General features: G+C 38.5%; 1 protein-coding gene across 8 annotated transcripts in view; it reads right to left on the bottom strand.

Annotated features, from left to right (window-relative positions):
* INPP4A (inositol polyphosphate-4-phosphatase type I A) overlaps window positions 1–25,128 on the bottom strand; it is a 98,995-nt gene that overhangs the window by 23,926 nt on the left and 49,941 nt on the right. For 2 of the 8 annotated variants that reach the window (XM_063459003.1, XM_063458985.1), the window contains exons 12-23: window positions 23,982–24,086; window positions 18,875–18,983; window positions 15,998–16,015; window positions 15,233–15,416; window positions 14,597–14,815; window positions 13,386–13,644; window positions 9,893–9,925; window positions 7,897–8,069; window positions 6,828–6,951; window positions 6,237–6,363; window positions 4,906–5,046; window positions 2,675–2,772 (exon numbers count right to left, since the gene is read on the bottom strand). In XM_063459003.1, coding sequence (XP_063315073.1) covers window positions 2,675–2,772; window positions 4,906–5,046; window positions 6,237–6,363; window positions 6,828–6,951; window positions 7,897–8,069; window positions 9,893–9,925; window positions 13,386–13,644; window positions 14,597–14,815; window positions 15,233–15,416; window positions 15,998–16,015; window positions 18,875–18,983; window positions 23,982–24,086 — 1,590 coding nt within the window. The remainder of the gene's footprint in view (window positions 1–2,674; window positions 2,773–4,905; window positions 5,047–6,236; window positions 6,364–6,827; window positions 6,952–7,896; window positions 8,070–9,892; window positions 9,926–13,385; window positions 13,645–14,596; window positions 14,816–15,232; window positions 15,417–15,997; window positions 16,016–18,874; window positions 18,984–23,981; window positions 24,087–25,128) is intronic. The other 6 variants (XM_063459051.1, XM_063458994.1, XM_063459014.1 and 3 more) reach the window with 5 other exon arrangements.

Below are 25,128 nucleotides of genomic sequence, written 5' to 3'. Positions count from 1 at the left end.
GTACCAAATTTGCCCCCAGTTTTGCTAATATGTACGTTTCCCACTGGGAGCAACGACATATACAGCTAGGGAACCATCTAGGGGGCAGTTTGGTCCTATGGCGGCGCTACATAGATGACGTGTTACTTATATGGGAGGGTTCCACTGAAAGTTTAAACCTCTTTTTTGAATATATTAATTCCAATGATTATAATCTTAGATTCACTCATAATATTAGCCAGGTATCTCTAGATTTTCTAGATTTAACTATCTACATAGATCATAACCAACTCAAAACTAAAACATTTTTTAAACCTACCGATTGTAACACAGCTATAGACCTTTCTAGTGCCCACTATCCCCCCTGGCTCTCTAACGTACCTAAAAGCCAACTAGTGCGTTTACGTAGGAACTGTTTGGATGATCGTACATTTTTTCAACAAGCCCAGAAAATTAAGACACGATATTTAGAAAAAGGGTATAATCAAGATCAGATTAATGCAGACATACAGACCATATTAGATACAGATAGATCTCATTTTCTAAAAAGCTCAAAAAATCACTCTAATCAGCAACGAGGCAAATGTAATTTTGATGTTCAAAATAATCAATCTCAATTTGCATTTATTACTCAGTATAATCCACAACCTAAAAAAATGCAAACAATTCTAAATAAATATTGGTATATTTTACAAAAAGATAATATACTTAAAGATATAATTCCTAACAAACCTAGGATTATTTATAGACGAGCTGCCAATCTAAAACATAAACTCGCTCCCAGTCTCCTTCCCATAGAGCCTTCCTCTACGCCTGTCTCTTTCCTCAAAACTTTACAGGGTTTTTATTGTTGTGGGCATTGTTCCACGTGCAAACACCAAAAGAGGAAAATTACTAGTTTCGTTGGTACTTATACCAAAAAAACATCAGATTAAAAAACATATTCAATGCTCCACAACTTTCATGATCTATCTACTTCAATGTGGATGTGGGGCCCAATATATAGGCCGCACCACCCGAAAACTCCACATTAGAATTTTGGAACATTTTAACAATATTAAGAAAGGCAAATTAGATCACAGCGTTCCCAAACATTGTAATTCTTGTCCACTTTTTTGTTGGGAATTTTTTTTGGCTTTTGGTATAGATCATATTTTATTGGGTTGCAGAGGAGGGGATAAACTCCAAGAATTAATTCGTAAAGAAGCTTTTTGGATCTATACACTGAAAACATTACAATATGGGCTTAATGCAGAAATAGATCTACAGGGTCTTATTTAAATTAAAATTAATATTTTGGTATATTTGATCTCTTTTTAGGATCCTATATACATTTATTCTCCTATTTCTCTCATTCATCTATATATACATATATTACCATTATACTGTATCTGTATATTGCTGTATTTTCGGCACTGGATTTTTATCTATTTCTTTTTGCTTTTTTGTTTCATATTAGATTATATTGTTACTTCATATAGTAACCTCCATGGTTATTTATCATATATTAATAGTTCATCTATATGCTTATTATTCATGAATACTAACTATTTATTTATTTATAGGTTGGCCATTTACCTATGAGCATTATCTTATGGTCTCCATTTAGTTTTATTTTAGTCGTAATTTTCTTTTAAGCTCGATTCCATACGATATATATTGATTATTTTGCTTTTTTCTGCCCGTGTGGGGACAGATTGCTCTTTGTATGTATTTTTCTTCTGTGTATAGAACTCTTTTTACGTGCGTCATAGCATGTTTGATTCTCAAGTGTTTTGAATCTCACGCTCCTTGGACGCATGCGCAGAAGACCGGATGTTCGTCATAGGAGGTGTGTCATTGCGTTCCAGTTGGAACACACGCCGCCGGTGAGCGGAATCAAGAAGAATTACCATGGGTATAAGAAGCTCTCTCATGTATGCATCTACACATATCCCTGAAGAAGTCCCTGTTATATTATTCGGACGAAACGCGCTGGATAACGGACTCTTTGTTGTTTCTGTATTATACTTTTTATTGTTTCTATGCTTGTTACATCTATACAAGTTGGAATCCGTTTTTTACTCATCAAGCTGAGTTCCACTTGGAGTGGAGATATGCCTACTACACTTCTTTGTCTGTAAGTGCAATCAATAAATACATTTTGTTACTTTTTTACGTATTTCACTATGTATGGCTCTTTTTATCCATTTCTTTGAGGATATTAACACATTTGAATCTACTATCAAGTTTCCTATTATCATACATACCCCAGGGGGGTGAGAAGCCTGATTTTCACTTTTGTTTGTGAGTTCAATACTAACTCCATTTTCTCACTATATATTCCAAACAGTATTATGCTATGATTTGTATTTTCTTATCATCCTAGATTTCTCAATATTCTTATACAGAATATTACCACTCTGGTTACTTTGTCCAGGTTGTATTTAATATTGTACGCTAATTGAAGGTGTTTTCCACTTTTTTGTCACATTGTATTACTTGGTGTTAGTGAGGTACACCTGGGATCCTTTCAATTTAGCTTACGTTTATTCATGGTTAGTGTGTATACGATCTCTTTTTCACTAGGTCAAATATCAGCTTTGAATTCACAAATAAACTATGAATTTAGACTACCATGTCAACATGTCACAGGTTGTAAACAAATATACAATTAAACACGAAAAAACAATGAATATTTTTGTAACAGACTCACAGTCCTCTGGCAAAACTTCTTTGAACTGCTCATAATAAGAATTTAACCGCACCAAGCTCTCAATGTTTATGATTTCCTGCAAGGATGTATCTCCAAACCTGTAAGGAGGCAAATATGTAGATATAATGTAGCTAACATTTACAGCTAGTGATTCATTGTATGGGTAAACCAATGAGCAGCCAAACCATATCCAAGCTTCCACCCAGGCCTATTTGTAAGGTCACTTAACAGGTTTGATGCTCCAGAATAATTTTTTCCACACGTGCGTCCACTTGGACGTACCTGTGACACCACGCTAAACCTATATATTCCTAGAATGTTTTTTATTGATTTTTTTTTTTTTTAAATGTTGCAGCATCAAGTTTGAGAGAATGAACATGCTTATTCGAGCACACGTTGATGATGCTAGGGCCTGTTCCTATTCAAACCCTTACCTACTTGGCACAAATGCGATTTTGTGCTTTTGTACACCAAGCTATTTTGCTGCATTATATTTTCGCTTGTTTTTGATTTGGTTAGTCCTTAACCCCGATTAATGCACTGTGGATCCATGACCTGACTACATGATATGAGAAGGAGTCAAAGTTACATTTTGGCTCTCCTTAGACCCAATACTTCCGAATTCCTTCTCAGTGACAACCCTGGCCCCCTCTACGGTCTGGTAATACACCTATCTATTATTACTACCTTGCCTATGGTAGGTTGCACATACATATATCTACTCAAAAGAATACCATATAATTCAGCATTGGACTTGCAAAAATGTGTTTCTGTATAGTATGCAGATTATATTTACAAACCAAACACTTTGAAAGGAATACTGCAGAGTTCTATTGAGAAACTGAATGATTTAAAATAGAGCTTGGCTTTTAAATGCATTTTCTAGAAGTTGCAACAGTTAAAAGAGAAAGGTCAATTCTCTGGAAGTTACACCATTGACTAAAACAATGAAAATCGCCAATCACTCTTATCAACCTATTTCATGTGACATTCATTTTATTTATATTAAAGGACCACTATAGGCACCTAGACCACTTCAGCTCAATTAAGTGGTCTGGGTGCCAGGTCCCTCTAGTTTTAACCCTGCAGCTAAAAACATAGCAGTTATGCTATGTTTCACTGAGGGTTAATCCAGCCTCTAGTGGCTGTCTCACTGACAGCCACTAGAGGCTGCTTCCTCGATTCTCACTGTGAAAATCCCAGTAAGAAGACGCTGGAAGTCCATAGGAAAGCATTGAGTAATGCTTTCATATGGGCTGCTTGAATGCGCGCGCGGCTCTTGCCGCGCATGTGCATCTGGATCTGATGTCGGCAGGGGGTGGAGCGTTCCCGAGCACAGAGGAAGCTCGGCGCTGAAGAAAGGTAAGTGGCTGAAGGGGTTTTAACCAATTCAGCCCAGCAGGAGGGGGCCCTGAGGGTGGGGGGGAGAACTAATGACACTATAGTGCCAGGAAAATTAGTGTGTTTTCCTGGCACTATGGTGCTCCTTTATAGCTTTGGAAAATTAAATTACAATCCAGTTCAATCCTGGCATTGTCGGTCAACACATTGCAACTGAGGAGAATTAGAGACACAGTCTAATTTCTTCCCCTCTTGGTATAATTTCTCCATGTTGCAAAGGAGAGAGCTTATAATAACGACTTGTTAGTTTATTTTTCACACCTCCCAAACATGTATTTGTTAAATATATAGAGCAGTGGTTCCCAAACTCCTTAGGTTCAATGCACCCTTACTATTTCAATTATTTTCCAAGGCACCCCAAGTCAAAACAATTTTCTAGGTTGAATATATTTACAGCACTCCGGCATATACTGGGCCCCTAATCTTGGGTGTGGCATTGGTGGATTTTTTTAAGAAACAATCCAGGCACAATAACCACTACATTACGTTGTAGTTGTTATGGTGACAGTAGTGCCATTCAAGGTAAGTAATCAAACTGTTTAAGAACAGTTTGACAACTTACCTGGGGTCTGCCAGGATAGGGCCTGTAGAGAGAGAGAGAGAGAGAGAGAGAGAGAGAGTGTGTGAGTGTGAGTGTGAGTGTGATGCAGTGTGTGTACATGGGTGCATTTTGTTTGCGAAGGACGTAGCTTGTGTGTATATGTAGGTGGGGCAGTTAGTGCATGAGGGGTACAGTGTGTGTGGTACCCTGGCTTGGAGTATCCCTTTATACAATATTACGAATACATAGACGTGCCATCTGCAGTCTTCTTTAAACAAAAGGTACATACTTTTCTGCCAGTGTCTGCTGTTCATTAATTCCAACGTTGAAAAGGACGGGCTGGACTCTTAGCAGCATTCCACTCTGAATCTCACGAGGAAGGGCATCAAACAAGGCACTCGGCAACGGGATGCGAACGTTAAATCCATCACTTAAAAATAGCAAAATGTAAATGTTTAAGTGTCACAATGTTTGTAGAATTGATTCCACAACAATATGTATCTGTGCATTTCTTGATAAAGGAGTTTTTAAAGGTGAATGTTGATGGTAGGAAGTGATTTTTAAAATCAGTAACTGACTGCAACAAGGGGAAGAAGGTTACACCAAGTATGATTATTTCACTAGCAGAACTACACAGTATGCCAGTAGAACCTTTCTTCGCCAATTAGGCAAAGTCAAAGACTAATGGGTAATTATACAAAAAATAGGAAGGTGAAGTGTTATTTTTTTTATTTTCCAAAGTGGGTTATATACACACTAAACCATGCATTGTTAACCATGGAATTTCAAAAGACAGCTCTGTTTCTAGTAAAGCTATAATATGCAATTTTTGAGTGAATTCACAACAATACAAGGTTTAGTGAATAGCATTGAAGGTGACCTCAAGTGACTAGGACCTTGCATTGTTGGTTCCCTTTTCTAGCATATCATAATATGCTTTTAAAATGCATGTCCTCGAGATTTGCACCTTTGTGGAGACTTTCTGTTCACCAAGAAGGGTATAGCCACACTAGTTGTCTGAAACAAAAAGCTCAGAGTCTATTATAGTATGTTGAAGGGACACTATAGTCACCAAAATAACTTTAGCTTAATTAAGCCATTTTGGTGTATAGATCATATCCCTGCATTCTTCACTGCTCAATTCTCTGCCATTTAGGAGTTAAAGCACTTTGTTTATGCAACCCTAGTCACACCTCCCTGCATGTAACCTGCACAGCCTTCCTATACACGACCTGTAAAGAGTGATTTAATATTTATATTCTATTTTCTTTATTTCAAATTATTTTGACTTATAATTTATTATCTTCTTCTCTGTTAATAGCTTGCTAGATCCTGCAGGGGCCTGCTGTATGTCATTAACATTCAATTTACAGAGCAGGAGATAACTTTTAAAGTAATTACATCTGATTAAAGTAAAACAAATGTATTTACATGCAGGCTGTGTCAGTCACAGAGATGTGGCTAAGGCTGCATAAACAGAAACAAAAGTTATTTAATTCCTATGTGGTAGAGAATTGAGCAGTGAAATTTTAGAGGCATGATGTATACCCCAAAACCGCTTCATTAAGCTAAAGTTGTTTTGGGGACTATAGCATCCCTTTATTAAAATACATTCCTTACCGGTTTCCAGTGATAACTGGTAGCATATCTGTTGAGGTGCTGGATGTAGCCTGAGTTACTTTGAATGTCACATTCCTTAGGTCCAGGATCCCTAAATTCATATCCTCCAGCATGGCCAGCTCCTCTCCTTAAACATAAACAGACTGCATTAGTATCACACCATACAGAAAAAGAAGTCCTCCGATCAGAATTTACAGGATTTAAAAAAACAAACAAACCAGGAATAAGAACAAAAAGAGCAATGCTCTCTCATTTATATAGCCTCTAATGTTTAGTAATGGAAAGTTCAAAACAGTCAGGAAGTGCAAAAAATTGGGAAATTACATCTTGCACAATACATTCAGATGTTTGTAAAGTTCTGTATAAGAAGATGCAGCGCTTCTAGTCTAAACTACATCCCTGGCGCCAGCAAAGAACTCTCTGAAAATCCTCCTTTTTGTCTGGTGTTTTCACCAAAATATTATCCCCCCCCCCTCCCTCCCCCAGTAAAAACAAAGGACAATGACAAAAAAATTTGGCCACTGTAGATGACAAGAACAATTCAGATTAGTAATAGTACGGATTAGTAACTTGTAAAAAAATATATCTCACCATACGTGCTGAGGAGACTTTCAAACTGTGCCAGGAGACCAATCGTATACAGCTGTCGCAAAAATCCATCATCATGCAGACAATTCCTCAGCTTGATAATGAAGCCACATATGAGGGCAGTTAACTGAGGAGAGCAAGGACATTGAAACATCAAACTATTGAAAATTAGCCTTAATACTCTAGAACAGTTACATCAAACTCTGCCCCTAATGTTGCTGAACTACATTTCCCACGATTCCCTGGCAATCTATTGCAATCAAAGAATCCTAGGAGTTGTAGGTCTTCATCCGGGAATGCACAGTGTGAGATCCCTACTCTATAAGGATAAATACTGGAAAGCTTGAAGTAGAACAATGTCACACACAGATTTGAAACATATTAATAGCAAGGGCAAATTAGCTTTGATACGACAATTTAAAAAAAAAAAAAAAAAACTTTTTTTGAAAAAGTTCATAAGGTTAGAGAATATTAAAGGCATGCATCAGGCCTATGAGCTGGTCAGTATGGATATAACAAAGTTTACAATTATCTAGAAAGCAGAGGTACAGTAGAAAATTCTTCATCAGTCTCACTCACAGCTTTATTCAATAGCACACACGCATTAACATAGCTTAAACAGACTAAACAAGCATATCAAATTAACGGTCTTAAGAGTGTATCTTTTAAAGTGCAATATGATAACGTGTGGACAATATCACTACTGTCCTGGCAGAACCATAGGGGGAAGTTGTTAAAATTATCAGATTCCTTTGTGAATATAGCCTCCCCAAAAACGATTTTATTGGAAATAAAACTGAAAGAATAGCAGGTGGCACATGTTTTTCAACCACTTGTCCTACAGCACAGCCAATCCCTCTCATATTCAGCTACTATCAGTGCTGGCTTTTGCCGTGTGTAAGCTATGCGTGAAGATTTTTTGCACACGCTTAAGGCTGACCTTGGCTCCTATCATAAGTAGCTGGCAAGTCAGAGTTTAAATTTTATGCCCACAGTTACCAAGTAAAATAGTGCAATAAATAGTATCAACAAGTCCTGGCCATTATCACTCCATGCATTGCTTTCTACATACTGTTTGACAGAAGACCACATCTCTGCGGTACTGAAGGCTCAAGCACATGGCAATGGTGGGTGCACTATCTTGCATTAACAAGAACACCATTGCCTTCTTAGCTTTGTCACTCATCATGGCCACACAGTCTGTAAGGGTGCTCAGCAGTGGGTACAGGGCTTCGCTCCATTCACCTGGAATAGAGGAAAAGATGCCTTCAATAATCTCCCTCCAACTTCAGGACAATATAATGTCAACACAAGAGTTGTTACAATCATTAAAAATAAGCAAGGCATCCACTACATGCACACAAACACCCTGTTCATTTTACAGCTATAGAAACCATGTTTAATATAGGCCACCAGGAAACAATTTTATAGGATTTTTTTTCTGCTTTTCTGGATAAAAGTGTTTTGTCTGTGACGAAAAATATAAACTAAAAGCAAAACGTGCAGATCTCGGTTTATGATGTTTCGATATTAAACTACCTTGCATTGGTAATTTATTAACCAATAATTCACGGGGAACGCTTACACTGAAATATATATTATATTATATTAATATTAAATATACACACATATATGATACAGGTTGGTACCTGGTACACTGTGGTTTTATGTTGCGTGGAGTCATTTTGTTATAAGCCTGTGTAGTACAATGTGTCTAAGGTAGTCATAGCTTGTCAATCAATTCTTTAGTTTTATCACGTAATGCTAAAACTTAAATTTGATATTTGCAACAATGACACTGATAACTTACCTTTCTCTATTATGGATTTCTGATTTGTACGGTTTAATTTTTTAAATTTTTTTTAAATCACATGCATAATTACTCCTTTTACTTGTTTCTACCTTGATATAATAATATAATCTCTTTAGAATCAAGATTTTATTTTTTGTTGAACCAGATTTTGGTTGGTTTTAACATAGTATTACCACCCTAAATCTGTTAATGTGTTACCATGTTAATGAACACCTCAATTCACAGCACAGACTGTCAGGATTACATACATATACACAATATAAGATACTTTTGGAAGGATTCCTGAGTGCAATGCTTTACATATTGGGGCCTATATGAAATAATAAGTGGAGTTAAACTCCCAGTGTAGAAGCTGTTTGCATCTGCCCTCACTAATTCAACCCCCTTTCCTGTTGATGTTCTGATAGTGGAACTGATAGACTGTTTCCTGTAGCTCCTGTCTCCGCATATCAGCATCTCAAGCATACCAGTCTTCACAAAATAAAATAAAAAGCATGCTATATTAAAATACTTATTATGGAAGTGTGTATTATGGGAAAACAAGTACATCTCAGAATTCTAGAGACCTACATATGGTTTGATTTGTCCAAGATTGGCAGGAGCTACACTCCTAGGATATACTTGCTGTCATGGTGTAGAAAAGTTGACCGCATATAAACCAGAAAGAAGGGAAGAGGACAACGTTCGGGGAGAGGACTACGCGGAGAGGAAACGCGGAGAGGTTGGTCGGGGAGAGGACAACGCGGAGAGGTCGGTCGGGGAGAGGACAACGCGGAGAGGTCGGTCGGGGAGAGGTCGGTCGGGGAGAGGACCGCACAGAGAAGTGGTTCGGGGAGAGGACAACGCGGAGAGGTCGGTCGGGGAGAGGACAACGCGGAGAGGTCGGTCGGGGAGAGGACCATGCGGAGAGGTCGGTCGGGGAGAGGACCGCACAGAGAAGTGGTTCGGGGAGAGGACAACGCGGAGAGGTGGTTCGGGGAGAGGACAACGCAGAAAGGTGGTTCGGGGAGAGGACAACGTGGAGAGGTGGCTTGGGGAGAGAAACAAGAAAGTGGGCACAAGAACAGGAGAAAAGGAGGGAAGGGGCAAAACACTGATTTGCTCTAGTTCCTTATATTACAACAATTTATATAAATAATTTAAAAACACAGTATTGTGTACAACATTATCAGCTGCAAAATGATAAAGAGCAAGCTCATTAAAAGTGTGTCCTGTATGCCGTGGAAGAGAAGCCATGAACAGTTAAAGCACATACCTGGGCTGATCTCTTCAGCTGCCGAGTTGGAATCTGCACAGAAATGGAGGTGCAACATGCATGATTAAGCAAAACAAAGTAATTATAATAAAATAAATAAAATAAAAATCAGAGAGCAAATTAAATATAAGCTTCAGACAACGCAGACAGAAATCAGCATAAAGCTTGTGATAGGAAAATCAATTAATAGATAAATAGCAAGGGAAAAATTAAAGTGGCCTGCATTAGTAGGAGATCAGCGTAGGGCTTTAATTAGAGCTTTAGTCGCATGCAGACAATTTATTGGTATTGACACGTGGCCCGTATATTAGGACATTTAAAAAAAGTACACAAATTAAAAGCCGTGTTTTAGTAAATACGTTTAAAAAAAAATGCACTGATCAGAGCACAATTGTTTAGAAGCAAAAACAAAAAGGTGTCTGTACCATTATACACACACACACACACACACACTATATACATAATAAACATGGCACGGTTACTTAACTTTATTTTCATAAATCTTTTTAAAATAGTATTCTCAACAGGGTAATGCTATTTTTAGCCAAGTAAATTACCACTTGAAGATGTGACAGCGTTCTAGTGTGGAGGCGGTTACCTTGGAAATTCATTAACATTTCCAAACTCTTGGGGAATGTTACAGATTATAAAAAATACGTAAATATTACAAAAAAATAAAAAAGCTATCAGAAACTATGATTTGCAGAGCATAACCAGAAAAAGGAATAAATCCGAAAGTACCATGTGCCAACCATTCGCATGATTAGCTAGAAACATTGTATGGATTGTTAAATAAATAAAAACTGGTTCAAAATTAACACCACAACATAAAGACAGATTTTGGAGTGCTATAAGATTGTGCATAAACAATTTCTGATGGCAGAGCCACTTTAAATATGGATTGAAATTGGGGACAGGGGTGAAGAAAAGGACAGGGATACACTTTTAAAAATGTAATTGTCACTTTCCAGAGTTTTTAATATTAAGTTTACTTATCCCTATATGTCACAAATCTGTGTTTGTGAGCTCTTCCTAAATCTTAGCAAAATAAATAAACAAAGATTGAGTGCCCATCCATCTCAAATGCACAACAGGCAAACCTAGGGTCATCCTGCCTTTAGTAGACTTATGGTGGGACCTCGATTTTCTATGATCCACAGCCATGGCACCTATCCATCAGCAAGGCAAATACCAACTTGTTTAGTAGTGCTGCTATAGGTGAGGAAAAATAGAATCAAATGTAAATCAACACTGCTGTTTTTAAAAAGTTAACTCATGACATTTTTTTCCCCAAAGATATGCAAACAAGTCTGATTCTTAAAGTTCCACTTAAAGGAACACTCCAAGGTAAAAGATAAATACATTTAATTTTTAACCTTTTGATTTCATGTTCATTCAACTCAGGACCTCCAACTTTAAAAATGTAAATGCAAGAATTCAAAAAACTAATTTAATTTTTTTTTTCATGCACCATAATATGAATAACAGTATCTCAATGCAGATTTTATGGTGCCTGGAGGCCCCTCATATAGGTGTACCTTTATGTGCTATACCATTTTTGAATGTTTGAGCACTTAAGATGTGTCCCTTGCACAGGTCTCTCTTCTGCTTGGGGTATTGCAGGAGTATTAGCACAAGCAATGAGGTGACTGCAGTGTCAGCCAACTCTCTAAGGTAAGGACTGGCTGCGCATTGCAAGTAATAGATAGAAATGTGTCTATATTTTCTCGAGATGGGCAATAAATCCCGTGCTTCACTAGGAGAGTTTGTGTCACTCTGCTGTGCTGTATGCCATTATGGTAAAGAGGTTTTGGTGCTTAGAGTGTCTCTTTAAGTAAACTATGGATTTGAGGTTTTAAACATTGAACTGACGGAAAGTGGCACATGCACAATACATCACAAATGTCACAAAAACACAACATGGCAAGCACTCAAAAGCGACTAGAACATACGCAACTTAAAGAGTCCCATGTTAGGAAGCAATGGGAAGCTTAGTAAAACACTGAGAAATTCACATTGTGTTGCAACCACAATATCAGAAATCTCCATGTATTGGTACCCAATGCATGTTTGGTTATTCTACTGAACAGATAGTAAAGTCAGCACTTTATTAAACCAGGAGAGGCAGCGTTCTTACTAAACCTTGTAGATTAATAAATCAATTAAATGGCAAGGTATGGAGGCTTAGGAGCAAACTGACTTTTAGAAACAGGGGGGAAAAAACATAGGTACAACACAGAAGAAATCAGGGCAAATATTTCCTGTTATTAATTATATCATCTTTTGCTTGGATGTAGAGGAGTCTCAGAAATTTCATATAGGTAAATTGAACCAAGAAGCTTCATGCCACGAAGATGCACATACAAAGGTTTGTATGCTAGTTTATACTAGAGCACACCCACTGATATCTGATTTGTCAGATTAGTTTTTACCCTATCGTCCCTCTTTTCCAGGAGCTCCGTATTGTGTATAACAGAGCTCCACAGCCATAATACTCAAAGCAATGGGTCTTCAAACTACAAGAAATGTGTTTAGACACCAGTATGTGTAAATTAGATACATTGTTCTTGTGCTAAATTAATTTTTTGTTGAATAAAGCTTTAAGTCACCAAAAAATTCTCAGAACAACCCCATCCTTGGTAACATCCCTACACCTAAAACGGTATGTGATAAAATGGTGAGTTGTAGTATAACCCACACTTTTAACACATCACTGTACAAAAGTCACTTTGAAGTTAGAAAGGTCAAATCACAATAAAAAAGTATTTTGCCCATTCTGCTCTCCAAATTTCACTGAGTTTGTGAAAACCTAGCCATCATACAAATTCTCTTTCAGTGAACATACATTTTAGTGGGCACATCATAGTAATGCTGTAACATGAATTAATTAATTAAAACTGCATTCTGTCTCACTGTGTGACTACGGATATGGAATGTACTATGGTACCAACATGAACAAGAACAAAAAAATTCCAGCAAGAAACTCAATCTTAACATGATGCATACTAGAGATACACTTAATATAGTGGTTTTGTTGCCGTTCCATTTATCTGGATATGTAAAACATTTCTGAGAATCAGCCAGGTTCACATGTTGCTTAAAAACATCCTTCTAGTGAAAGTCATACAAAGGTGCTTCCTTTCTAAGATCTTAGAATTTGGAAGGTTTTCACATTCTGTGTCACCGTGTTTACAGAGAAGCATTAGATTGTTAAAAACTCATGACTTGATCCAAGAAGGAGTGGCTGCAGGGAGGAATCTGTCCAGGTACTGGATGTTCGAGTGCTCCTTTAAAATGACACTTTGCTGCTTGTATGTATGTATGTATGTATGTATGTATGTATATATACACACACACATACGTTACAGCATTACTATAAAGTTCCCACCAAAAATACATATTTGTTTGTAATTATCTAAAAATATAACCTAAACATTTCTGACATTGTGGCAAAAGCAAACACAAAGAGAAGAAATGTCACAACCATACGCACTTGTGAAATGGGGAGGATGGCATGCAGGAGATGATGCTGATGTAGGTGATGGTGGAGGTGATGTGGCCTCATCATTGGAGACCTCTGGGTTTATCCAGTATGCTCGCCTTCTCTGATTACCTTTCTTGCTAGTGCAGCTTATTTCACAATGGAAGACATCTTCACAGCTATCACTATGCAAGCGCTCCTTCTGAAGGAGCTTGTCCACCCGCTGGATAATACATTCCAGGCTCTTTTCAACATTCGACCAAACTTTATCCTGTAAATAGGAGCATCATATTATATATACGGTTTTAAATACATGCAAACCACATTATTAGACTATCACCTAATCCCTCCTATCTTTTACTTATCACTGTTATTGATCTTTTTTTTAATGTGTGTATATTATATAATTACATGTTCAAAAAGAGATATGATTCAGACTTGAGAAAGGGAGGTTCTCCCGAAAGCTTGTCATTAAATTTAATCTGGTTAGTCCAAAAAAAAAGTATTACAAGATATGAATTTTATCTGATTTTTTACATATAATTTATACAAAAAAACAAACAAACCACAAAAAAAACCTAATATTTAGCACATAAGAAAAGAAACTAGATAAAGTGGTCTAAAATAATTAATCAATTCAACAGTTTATTAGAATTTTCCCCTTTTGAAAAGCTGTGGTATTTATGCTAAAGGATGCACTGCATTACATGTTTAAATATATTACTACTTTCAAGTAACTGAATTGATTTTATTTTAAATAATAAAAATATACGAGTGGCATAAACAAATTTATATGATTTTGAGGAGTCTGCTCGAACATTTTTTTGGTTTGATTTTTGTGTTATTTGAAAACAGTAGATTTGTGCTTTTGACACATTAACATGCAATGTCAACTTTAATATTTGAATATAATTAACTTTCCTCTTTTTTTTTTTATATTTAGAAAATAGCAGCAGCTTGCATATAGAATAAGAGGCATATATATGCATTGGACCAAAAAAGACTGAAAGGTAAGCAAAATGTGAACAATTTATAAAGGTGGGTGATTTGGAAAGAAAACCATTCTATGCAGATAGAGCCAGGCATCACCACCTAACTGACACTAGAAGAATAAGCAAACTCAGAGTAGATGGAACTTTTTTTTGTTTGTTTCTTTTCTAACACGTAGTGGCCAGAGTCCAACTAATGTCAATGTCTTGACCACAGCTACTGATGTAACATACCCATTCCTCCTCGTGCCAGTCCACTTGCAGAGACGATCTGCTGTTCCTTCCTGTCCACCGAGCCACAAGGGTATCCTGATCATTCCTTAGCATAACCTGATCTGCCTCACCAGATGTAGGAGACGCTTTGGAAGCTATGTAGTCTGGTCGGGCTGCATTAAGTCCATGTATAGCATTAGATAAAAGTCTGCAGTCGCACACGGTGACAAGCTGCCTTGTCTGCAAGGATTAAAAGTAAAACAATAACTATCAAAAGGTAACATTAAAAATCCACAATTACAAAAGCAAGTCATCGGCATTATAGAGTGTATGGGTTTTCACCATCATGGGGCGTTTGCACATAACACACAGTTACAATATTCAATTGTATTTTAATACAAATTAAAATAAATGTTAGTTATTTTTAACATTTGATTTAAACATACCCTTTAAAATGTGCAAAGAAAAAGTTAAAATAGAGAAAAAACAATATAACTTTTCTTAGTTGCAATAGTTTTTATCCCAATTACTACAAAACACAAAGATCTACTGCAACTAATACACAACTCATTAACAAACACATACAAAGATGTGTCAGTAATGTGGTCCACTAGGAACAGGTCCTTGAACATTACAAGAAAACAAATCTCAATTTACCTTATCTGCCAAAATGGTAAGTGTTCTTTCCAGACCATTTGCAGATCTGTCCTTAGCGGCCCTGGAAAGTCTCTCTGCATAATAGCTGACCTGTGTCTTCAAAGTATTGATGTGGGCAATAATCTCCTTTGCTCTGGTTATATCAGAGGGTATGTACACAATAGACTGAGAGGATGCATTAGCACTGGAATTAGGAAAAAACAAATACATAAAGAAAGGGAATGATTTTAAGACACACATAATGAAAACATGAAAGAAACGTGATCATGCTTACAAGAATCTATGATACAAAAAAGAAAAAAAAAAAAAATCTGTAAACTGCATTTCCTATATTCAAGTCTCTAAATTAAAAGTTATTCTGCATGTTTTTTTTCTCACCCAATTCAATGACCAGGCTCAAATTAGCCTAACTTCGATGATTAAAAAACTGTAAAGCACAGTTGAGTTTTATAAAATGAGTGTCAAAGGAGAAAAAACTAAAACAAGAGTTAAAGTCCCCTAAATACATAAAGTATTATGCTCATGTCCACATGCATCATGGTGCATGAAGTCATAAAAAACACGGCAGATCTGATTTCTAACTGCAACTGTACAATGATTCATTACTTTGTGAAGTATGCAACATGGTGAGCACAGGTAAAGCACAGCAAATCACAACATGATGAATGTCATAGATCAACAATGTCACAAAAATCAAAGTGAAGCTAAAAGCAAAAATGCACAAAACAAAAATAAAACGGATGCTGCAAAACCGCAAAAACTCACCAACTTTCCTCAAAACTGCTACAAGGAAAAACAAAAACCAATACAAAAAAAAAAACTGTTACATGACATTATTAATAAAGCTTTAAAACGTTTTATGACAATAAATGTTTCTTTTTGCTCCTCAGACTGGGCACTCACTGGGTTACCATATTTTTTCATCAATGCATTTGATCTAGTGTTTACATTAATGACTTACGGGAAATCCTTTAGAAGAGCAGTAATAAGATATAATGGGTTTGTTAACAGGGAGAAAGTGGTTATCCCTCAGAGCAATGTTCAATGTAAGTGTTCATCTTTGTTATATTACCCACTGCCATATTGCCTCTGGATAGAAAATATTACTCAGGGGAACATTACTCTTGACAATAAAAACTCCAAAACAACTTCAGCTCAATGAAGCAATTTTGGTGTATAGATCATCCCCCTGCAGTCTCAAAGCTCAATTCTCTGCCACTGAGGAGTTATTTTGTTTATTGAGCCCTAGCCACAGTTCTCCTGGCTGAGATTCACACAGTATTCTTACATACTTCCTGAAAATAATCTAAAGTTTACAGCTTCCCCTGTCGCAGTGTGTGTAATTTAGGTCTCATCTCTCGCTCTGTTTCTAGGCTGCTAGAGTCTCACCTGCACGATTAAAGTTCAATTAAAGGACCACTCTAGTGCCAGGAAAACATACTCATTTTCCTGGCACTATAGTGCCCTGAGGGTGCCCCCACCCTCAGGGTCCCCCTCCCGCCCGGCTCTTAAAAGGGGAAAAGGGGTAAAAATTACCTTTTTCCAGCGCTGGGCGGGGAGCTCTCCTCCTCCGATCCGCCCCGTCGGCTGAATGCGCACGCGCAGCAAGAGCTGCGCGCGCATTCAGCCGGTCGCATAGGAAAGCATTTACAATGCTTTCCTATGGACGCTTGCGTGCTCTCACTGTGATTTTCACAGTGAGAATCACACAAGCGCCTCAAGCGGCTGTCAATGAGACAGCCACTAGAGGATTTGGGGGAAGGCTTAACCCATAAACATAGCAGATTCTCTGAAACTGCTATGTTTATAAAAAAATAAAATGGGTTAACCCTAGCTGGACCTGGCACCCAGACCACTTCATTAAGCTGAAGTGGTCTGGGTGCCTAGAGTGGTCCTTTAACAGAGCAGAGACAATTATTGCTAAAGTAAACACACTGTGCTGTAAGATCTCTTTTTTTAAATGAGTTACAGCCAGGTGAGGTGTGACTAGGGCTGCATAAACAAAGTGATTTAACTTCTAAATGGCCGAGAACTGAGTAGTAAGACTGCAGGGGCATGATCTATACACCAAAACTGCTTCATTAAGCAAAATGTGTTTTAGTGCTTAGGGTATCCCTTTAAGTAAGTACTCAAAATACTTTTGGGACATTTGTGCATGTGCATTAAAAGTTTAATAACCTCAAGTAATATTTTAATAACCCATAGTGACTCGTTGGTTGTGTCAATTAAAATGTTCTTGAAAATTAAAGGATCACTATAGGGTCAGGAACACAAACATGTATTCCTGACCCTATAGTGTTAACACCATCTATCCCCCTGGGCCCTTCATGCCTCCATAAATATAGAAAAATCTTACTGTATTCAAGCCAAAAGCTGTAACTCTGCATGCTGTTTGCCTAAAAAAAAAACAAGCAGTTTGCCGACATCATCAGAAGTGGTGGCCTGATCCAATCTCAATGCTTCCCCACAGGATTGGCTGAGACTGACAAAGAGGCAGATCAGGGGCAGAGCCAGCATGATTAAACACAGCCCTGGTCAATCAGCATCTCCTCATAGAGATGAAGTGAATTAATGAATCTCTATGAGGAAAGTTCAGTGTCTGCATGCAGAGGGAGGAGATACTGAATGTTTGGATGCATTTTAGGCAGCCATGACCCAGGAAGGATCTCTAACAGTCATCTGAGGAGTGGCCAGTGAAGTTATCACTAGGCTGTAATGTAAACACTGCATTTTCTCTGAAAAGACAGTGTTTACAGAAAAAAGCCTGAAGGTAATGATTCTACACAGAACAAATGCAATTAGCTGTAGTTGTTCTGGTGACTATAGTGTCCCTTTAAACTGGTTTTGTACCAGTCATGTTGGAAAGCAGAAACGGTAAACCCCAGGATTTAAACGATAGTCAGGTTAGTCAATATTCAAGCAGATATGTCAGCTAAGATATATTTAAAAATCAGTATTTAAGCAGAAAGGTTAGCGTTTAATTTTTTAGGAAATCTACCAAATGAAAAGCCCGGTAGACACTAAATCAATACAATCTACAAAGAAAATCCTGAAAACATACAGGAAACTGAGTATTATATACATTCTAAGTGTAAAACTATAAGGTTAAGTACTATTACATACAAGATGGAGTAACTGTGAACACTCAGGTATTTTTAATTGGGTCTTTGCAAATACCTCCATTGGGACATAGGTCAGAATTAATTTGCATGATTGGTCCTTAGCATGAAATGTATTCTTTCACTAAAGAGCAGTTGACTTTTGAACCACTTGAATGTAGAGAATAAGGAACATGTTTAGTGTCACCTCTTGCACTCAAGTGAAAAGAACTTTAAGGTAATTAATTTTTGACCAACAGTTCCTAATAATGCAGTGATGGGACATGGTAGAGAAAGTATATCTAACAGAAATATTGGGTGAAAGATCTAAAGCTTGAGTAATACTCATGGAAACCAACAGAATACAGCTGGTTCCATAACAATTTCTCCACTTTCATAACTTTTCTCTACTTTTTTTTGTTAGAAATCTCTCACATTTTGTTCTAATGCACATGAAGTCTATTCCAGGTTTACAGCAGACAGAATTATGGGTATTTTACAAAGCTTGAATGCTCTGCAAACGTGAATGATGAAGAGTCCTTACTGTTTTTTTGCTTCTTCAAACTTGTGCAGATGCTTTCGTAGTCCCCCAGACTTGAACCCTTGACAATGTGCTGCTGGGGCCCCTATTGTCACAATATCATAGTTTTGGTCTATAAATCAAAGAGAGAATATAACTTAGATTACATAAACACAATCTATCATTTTTTTTTTTGCTGTGCATGGTGATACAAACACTCCTGTCATGCCACAACAGCAGATGACAAGAACTTCAAAATACACAGCTTACATGTGGTGTGGTATTTAGAAAGAACGTGCACAATTTTTTTAAATGAATTTTTTTAGTCATAGTCAACAGGCTAATAAACATGCTAAGAAAATATATCTAATTTGGCTTGTAAGAGAATACATCAAAACAGCAGGTATCCCTATTGTACTTGTGGAATTACTCAGTGAATCGTGTCCTTGCTCCTTTCATATTGCACCAGTGTTTCCTCTGTTAGCACAGGACAGGGCTATGTAGCTGCAATTGTGTCTGTGCCCTGCACTTTTAGCCGATGGCTTGGGGGTTTTCATATGACCGCTATAGGTTATACCATTGCCTTGCTAGGAGGCCCTCGATAGTAGATGTCAGTTTCCTACCTGAATTATTTGGAGACATTTTCTTCTCATCTCTTTTTTACAGTTCATGGGATTCTTTCTCAATCCCCAATACCCTCTTACTGTTTAACTGCCTTGCTTTATATACAGGTGCTCCTCGCTTAACGACCGAGTTCCGTTCCTACGACTCTGTCATTAAGCGAAGCCACTTATTCGCCAAATTTCTCATTAGCAGAAAAGATGCGAGGTACAGCTTTGTACAGTAAAGCTGTACCTCGCATCTTTGCCGCAAATGAAAACCCACGAATGAGCCTTGACGAACAGTACAGTACATGCACTAAATGTACTGGGATCCCTCTGAACGTGGCGAAATTCGCCAAGATGAATTTTGACATGATTTCATTTGCCAGTTTCTCTTTCGTGGCAAAGATGCGAGGTACAGCTTTACAGTGCAGAGCTGTACCTTGCATCTTTGCCGTGAATGAGAAACCGACTAATGTAAATACAGCAAAATTCAACTTGGCAAATTTCGCCATGTTAAGAGGGATCCCAGTACATTTAGTACCTGTACTGTTCGTCAAGGCTCATTCGCGGGTTTTCATTTGCGGCAAAGACGCGAGGTACAGCTTTACAGTACAAAGCTGTACCTCGCATCTTTTCCGTGAACGATCTACCGAATTAGAGTCACGCGTTGTAACTCCGTGCGGTCGCTCAGCGAGTAGGTTGTGAAGGGAGTAGCATCTGTATATTAATTTTGGTGGGATTTGCCTCTCCTTTGTGGTGCCAGGTGGGGAGTCGCTTGGGGCACATTAGTGACCACACAGACTGCACATTACTAACAAAACAGTAAGACTGGATGTTTGATTTGCCTTTTTCCTTATTTTGTTTTCCCAAGTTCTATTTCGTATGAAAAAGTGAATGTCCAATATATCATATACACTATCAACATTATTGTTGTAATTTACCTGTTTTTCCTGATTAAAAAAAAAAAAAAAAAAAAAAAAAAACATGCATGTCATACAAATTCTATCATGCATTCATTATAAAAATTGTATAATGGGGGAAAAAATAAAAATCAAGACCGGCGGAGTCTAACCACTGAAGCGATCGGACGCATGGCCGCAGAGCTCCGGGACAAAAACTAAAAAACAATCGAAAAACAACCGAGAAAAGGGGTTACGCCACCTCAGACATTCACCGGAGGGACCACTTACCTCATCTGAACCACATGGGCCGTAAGACTAAAAAACAAAAGCCCGACAAACCCCGGCCGGGCATGAGCATCGGAGATCTCTGGAAGCAGGCCCTGAACGCACCAGGCCCCAACATGGCATCTCTGCACGGCGGCTGTTCGGACTTCGACGACGAAATGTCGGATGAAACGGAGGGGGAGTACCTACCGGTACCACAGAGGCAATCGCCGGCACGACAGGTACCCCCACCGCCTACAGCAACTTCCACGCCGGTCACGATGGAGGCAATTAGCAAGCTAATGGCGGACCACCACCAGAAAATCTCAACAGAGGTGGCCGCAATTCGTGGCGACCTACGCGGATTGTCCAGCAGACTGGGAGCAGTGGAAAGTACTTCCAACACCCAGGCGGCCCAAATCAAAGAGCTGCAACGAGCGGTCCAGGAGCTTAAGCAACAGAGTCTCCTCGCGGAACGCAAGCTCAACGCCCAGGAAGATAAACGGCGCCAGAACAACTTGAAAGTCAGGGGAGTAGCGGTAGACATTACGGAAGCTGAACTTCCACATTTCACCAGGTGGCTCCTAACGACACTTTTGACCCCCAAAATGGCCAAAGCGACCCAACTAACGGGCATATTTCGCTTGCAGAAACCAGCAAAGGCACCAGCTTCAGCCACCGGAGACTTGGTGATTCAGTTCATGAACCGCAGAGATAAAGCCGCGGTACTAGCAGCCTCCAGAGGCCAGCCAACCTATCATTTCGAGGGGATGGAACTCTCCTTTTATGCAGACCTCTCTGGTGGAACGCTAGCATGGAGGCGGTCGCTGAAACCGTTCACCACCTTACTGCGCACACATCAACTGCAGTACCGATGGGGCCCAGCCAACACACTGCTTATTGCCAAAGGGGACATAACACATGTCATACACGACCTACAAGAAGCTGCAGCAGCATTAAGAGGCCTGGACCTCCCCTCGGACTCCTTGGAACAAGAGGCACCTCCTTCCTCTCGAGGCCTGGACCCCGTACATGCAGCGGAATTCCAACCCAGACAGAGAGCCACTGGGGCCTATGCAGCGGCCACATCTTGAATTCTTTACCGCATTGGACTCGCCAACGCCGGACTTGGGCGGAACTGCCCGCCACGCTGCCCGTTTTATATGATACTCCAGACCAGGTCCGGAACGAACTCTGTCTAAAAAGACATACCTGGCCTCCGACTTCTTCCTCCGGCCAAAGGCGCACTGAACTTCCACCCCAGCACAGCCCTGGCTAACGTAATTGGGTGTGCGGCTGCCCGCTCCTCGCACTCGCAGCCTATACGTTCTTTAGGACTTATTCAGAGGTTCAATACTGTTGTTTTTAACGTTATAGATTTCATTTATATTTGGCTAACCACTGGTAAACTATTTGTCATTGCATGTAAGTAGTTCTATCCCGGCTTACCCTAGCGACACTAGACCACCACGGTACTCCGTGATATGCAAACAATGCACACAAACGGTTCACACGACTACCGCAGGCATACATCAAGAGACAACGGTCTCTACACACATTATATACAAACTCCAGATTCATCAATTCAGCGCAATCGAAACATGTCATTATTTTATGCAGACTCCCAGCACACTCACTATAAGTAACCACTATGTGCACACGATCAATACGAATCACACATGCAACGACCTTAAGTGACAGGTAAAAGCAAGGGTTTCAATACAAACACTAGCCAACCGTTATAGACAAATACTGGGTACATATGGCCTGGGCAACCTCTATAGGTATATACCTTATGCAACCACACTATGCACCAGTTATAGACAATTATACTCAGCATACATTTTATGCAATTGTTTTCCGTATCTGGTATATGCAGCAGTTATATACAGTCGTTTATTGCCAACGTTATGTGCAATTCCTCCTCAGAAATGTTGCTTGAAATTGTGATAAGCGCACGGTCTCTGTAAATGTTATGTAAATGTTATGTAAATGTTAATGATCCGTAGACAGGCCTGCCCGAACAACGGGTAACCTGACACCCAATCCTTACACACCAAAAGGTACAGCTAGGTAAAGTTACATGAGCCACCACACAGCATATAAACACGCGACCACCAGGTAACTCATTTGGCACGTAACCCAGCAAATAGACTTACCAACACGAGTGCAGCCACTCTAGCATGGTATCACACAACCTGACTCTTAATTTCTCCATCCGCACTTATTGTCACTAACGCCCTTACAAAAGCAGACACTAACGTACCCGTACCCAGAATAAACCATACACGCCCTGGAAGTCAGCAGCGTGCTCAGCTTATGACACTACATGAATATTGAGTCCGGAAAACAGCGTAGATAAGCATTACTGGTTTTATATATATGTGTTACTCACATTCATTTACACAGGAAAAGAAAGCGAATACGACTCGGAGATTTTTCCCTTCCTTGTCACACACACTTGCTAGTAGCATTCACTTTGTTATAACCACGCTGGAGGAACGGCTAGCAAATGGATGTTAGGCCAATTATGTCATATCAATGCTCCTATGTACCAACTACATCGTTAAATGCTCAACGCATTCAGACTACTGCACTGACAAACTGCATGTTTTTATTACCTTGATGTGTTTAAGCTTTCTGCGAAAAGCTAGTTCTATGTTTATAAAAGAAAAAAGTGCAATACATCTTGACAAAACTTGTATCCAACATTGCACGTCTAAAAATAAAGAATTTAAAAAAAAAAAAAATCAAGACCCAAGAAGGAGCCAAAAATTTCAATTTGACCACTAGCCATTTGTGAATAGAAACTCAGTCCAGTGTGCAATGGAAATCTCTTTTTTTTTACTTGCAAATGTATCTATGTATTCTGCTAGCAAAATCTCTAGCAAATGTATAGCTAAAATGTTTTTTCCATTTACATTTTTCTCACTTCCATAGTGGTAAAGACGAAGCATGTCAAGCATATTTTCTGTGTGCTGTGCCATTGTGGATGTACCAATATACCATAATCTTATACAGAGATGTTGAGTGCAACCTGCTCTTTAATTTTTCTGTGTTAGGCTCATACTACAGTGTGCATTCTAAAATCACCCCTAGGATTATCCTCGGTTTCATTTCCTGTGTTAGTTCAGATTCCTTTTGCACAAGGAAGTGGTTTTATCATTATTATTTTTTTACTGAAGTTAAAATACTACTCCCTGGAGAGGGGGGAGGGGGGTTTAAAAGTACACACTTTAAAATGGTTTAATTGCATCATGTTATTTTTTCCCCCTGCATTACACTTAAATGGTTAGACCTTGCAATAAGACCGGTTACAAAATCAGCATGTTCTGTGTAGTATAAAAAAAAAGTATGTACCGGATGCAGATTCATCTTGAACTCGCATTCTCTGGATGTGCAAATTGGTAGGAACAAACTCTAATTTTTTGTCTGACTTTAAGCTACTTGCTTTAAAAGATACGCCTAGAAAGAGATAAACAGAACAGAATTCACATTTAAATGTTCAGTACAAAAATGGCTCTCTACAGAATGAAACACAAAAACATGCTTTCAGAGTCACAAGAATCTCTAAAAGTTAAAAGATCAAGAACTATACAAGTGTTAAAAAACTTAAAACTCTTGGGAAATTCTTGGGAGGCATGAGATATTCTCTTGTTAAAATTGCAATTGTGAATGAACAACTGAAATTGCAAGACTTTCTCTTTGCAATAGGAAACAAGGAAGTAAAAAATAAATTCTGAAATCTGTTACAAAGGGCTTACAGTTTCTTTAAAAATTGTAAGCCATGCTTTAAAAGTTACATGCAATGCAAGACTGGAAAGTTCATGTTACAATCACCAGGGGTGAATTTCTACTCACCGGGGCTAAATGTTCACTTGCCATGTGCAATTTGAATTTTTGAGCCCTATGTTACATATACACATACTGCTTACTAATCTGCTGTATATACTGGCACTTGCAATGTAAAAACATGTGTATGTGGCCATAATTATCATATAGAATATTACGGTTTCCCTTTACAATTGTACTATACAGGGGTACGCAATGTGGTCATTTTTTATTTTGGAACATAATCCCTAAAGAGCAAATTGCTATGAAAGCATGAATCATTATTAGTTCTTAAAATAATCTTATAACATTTCCACAGTTTGCAAGATACTTCGTTCCCAATGCTCCCCTGACCAGTAAACGAAGGCGCCATGGAAATGTGGGTAAGTGACTAGCATGTCCTGAATGGTCCACAAGTATTTGGTTGGGCATTTTAGATGTGTCCTTTGGTTTACCAGGATGGCAGGACACATATATTGCAAATTGAGGTTATGAGCATTATCATGATATTTCTTATGATGGATAGTCAAGTAAATAAATTGGATTCTTGAAAAAATATCACTGTAATTTCTGGGAACATTGGCAGAGGAGTGGCATAAGTGAATGAGAGGCATAAAAACCTTGGGAAGGCAGAAAATGGGACTGGTCCTAAAAGTTCACAAATGTGGGAGGTAAA

This window comes from Pelobates fuscus, chromosome 1, assembly GCF_036172605.1.
Source record: "Pelobates fuscus isolate aPelFus1 chromosome 1, aPelFus1.pri, whole genome shotgun sequence".
Taxonomy (NCBI): domain Eukaryota; kingdom Metazoa; phylum Chordata; class Amphibia; order Anura; family Pelobatidae; genus Pelobates; species Pelobates fuscus.
This window is presented reverse-complemented; position numbering and strand designations above follow the sequence as displayed.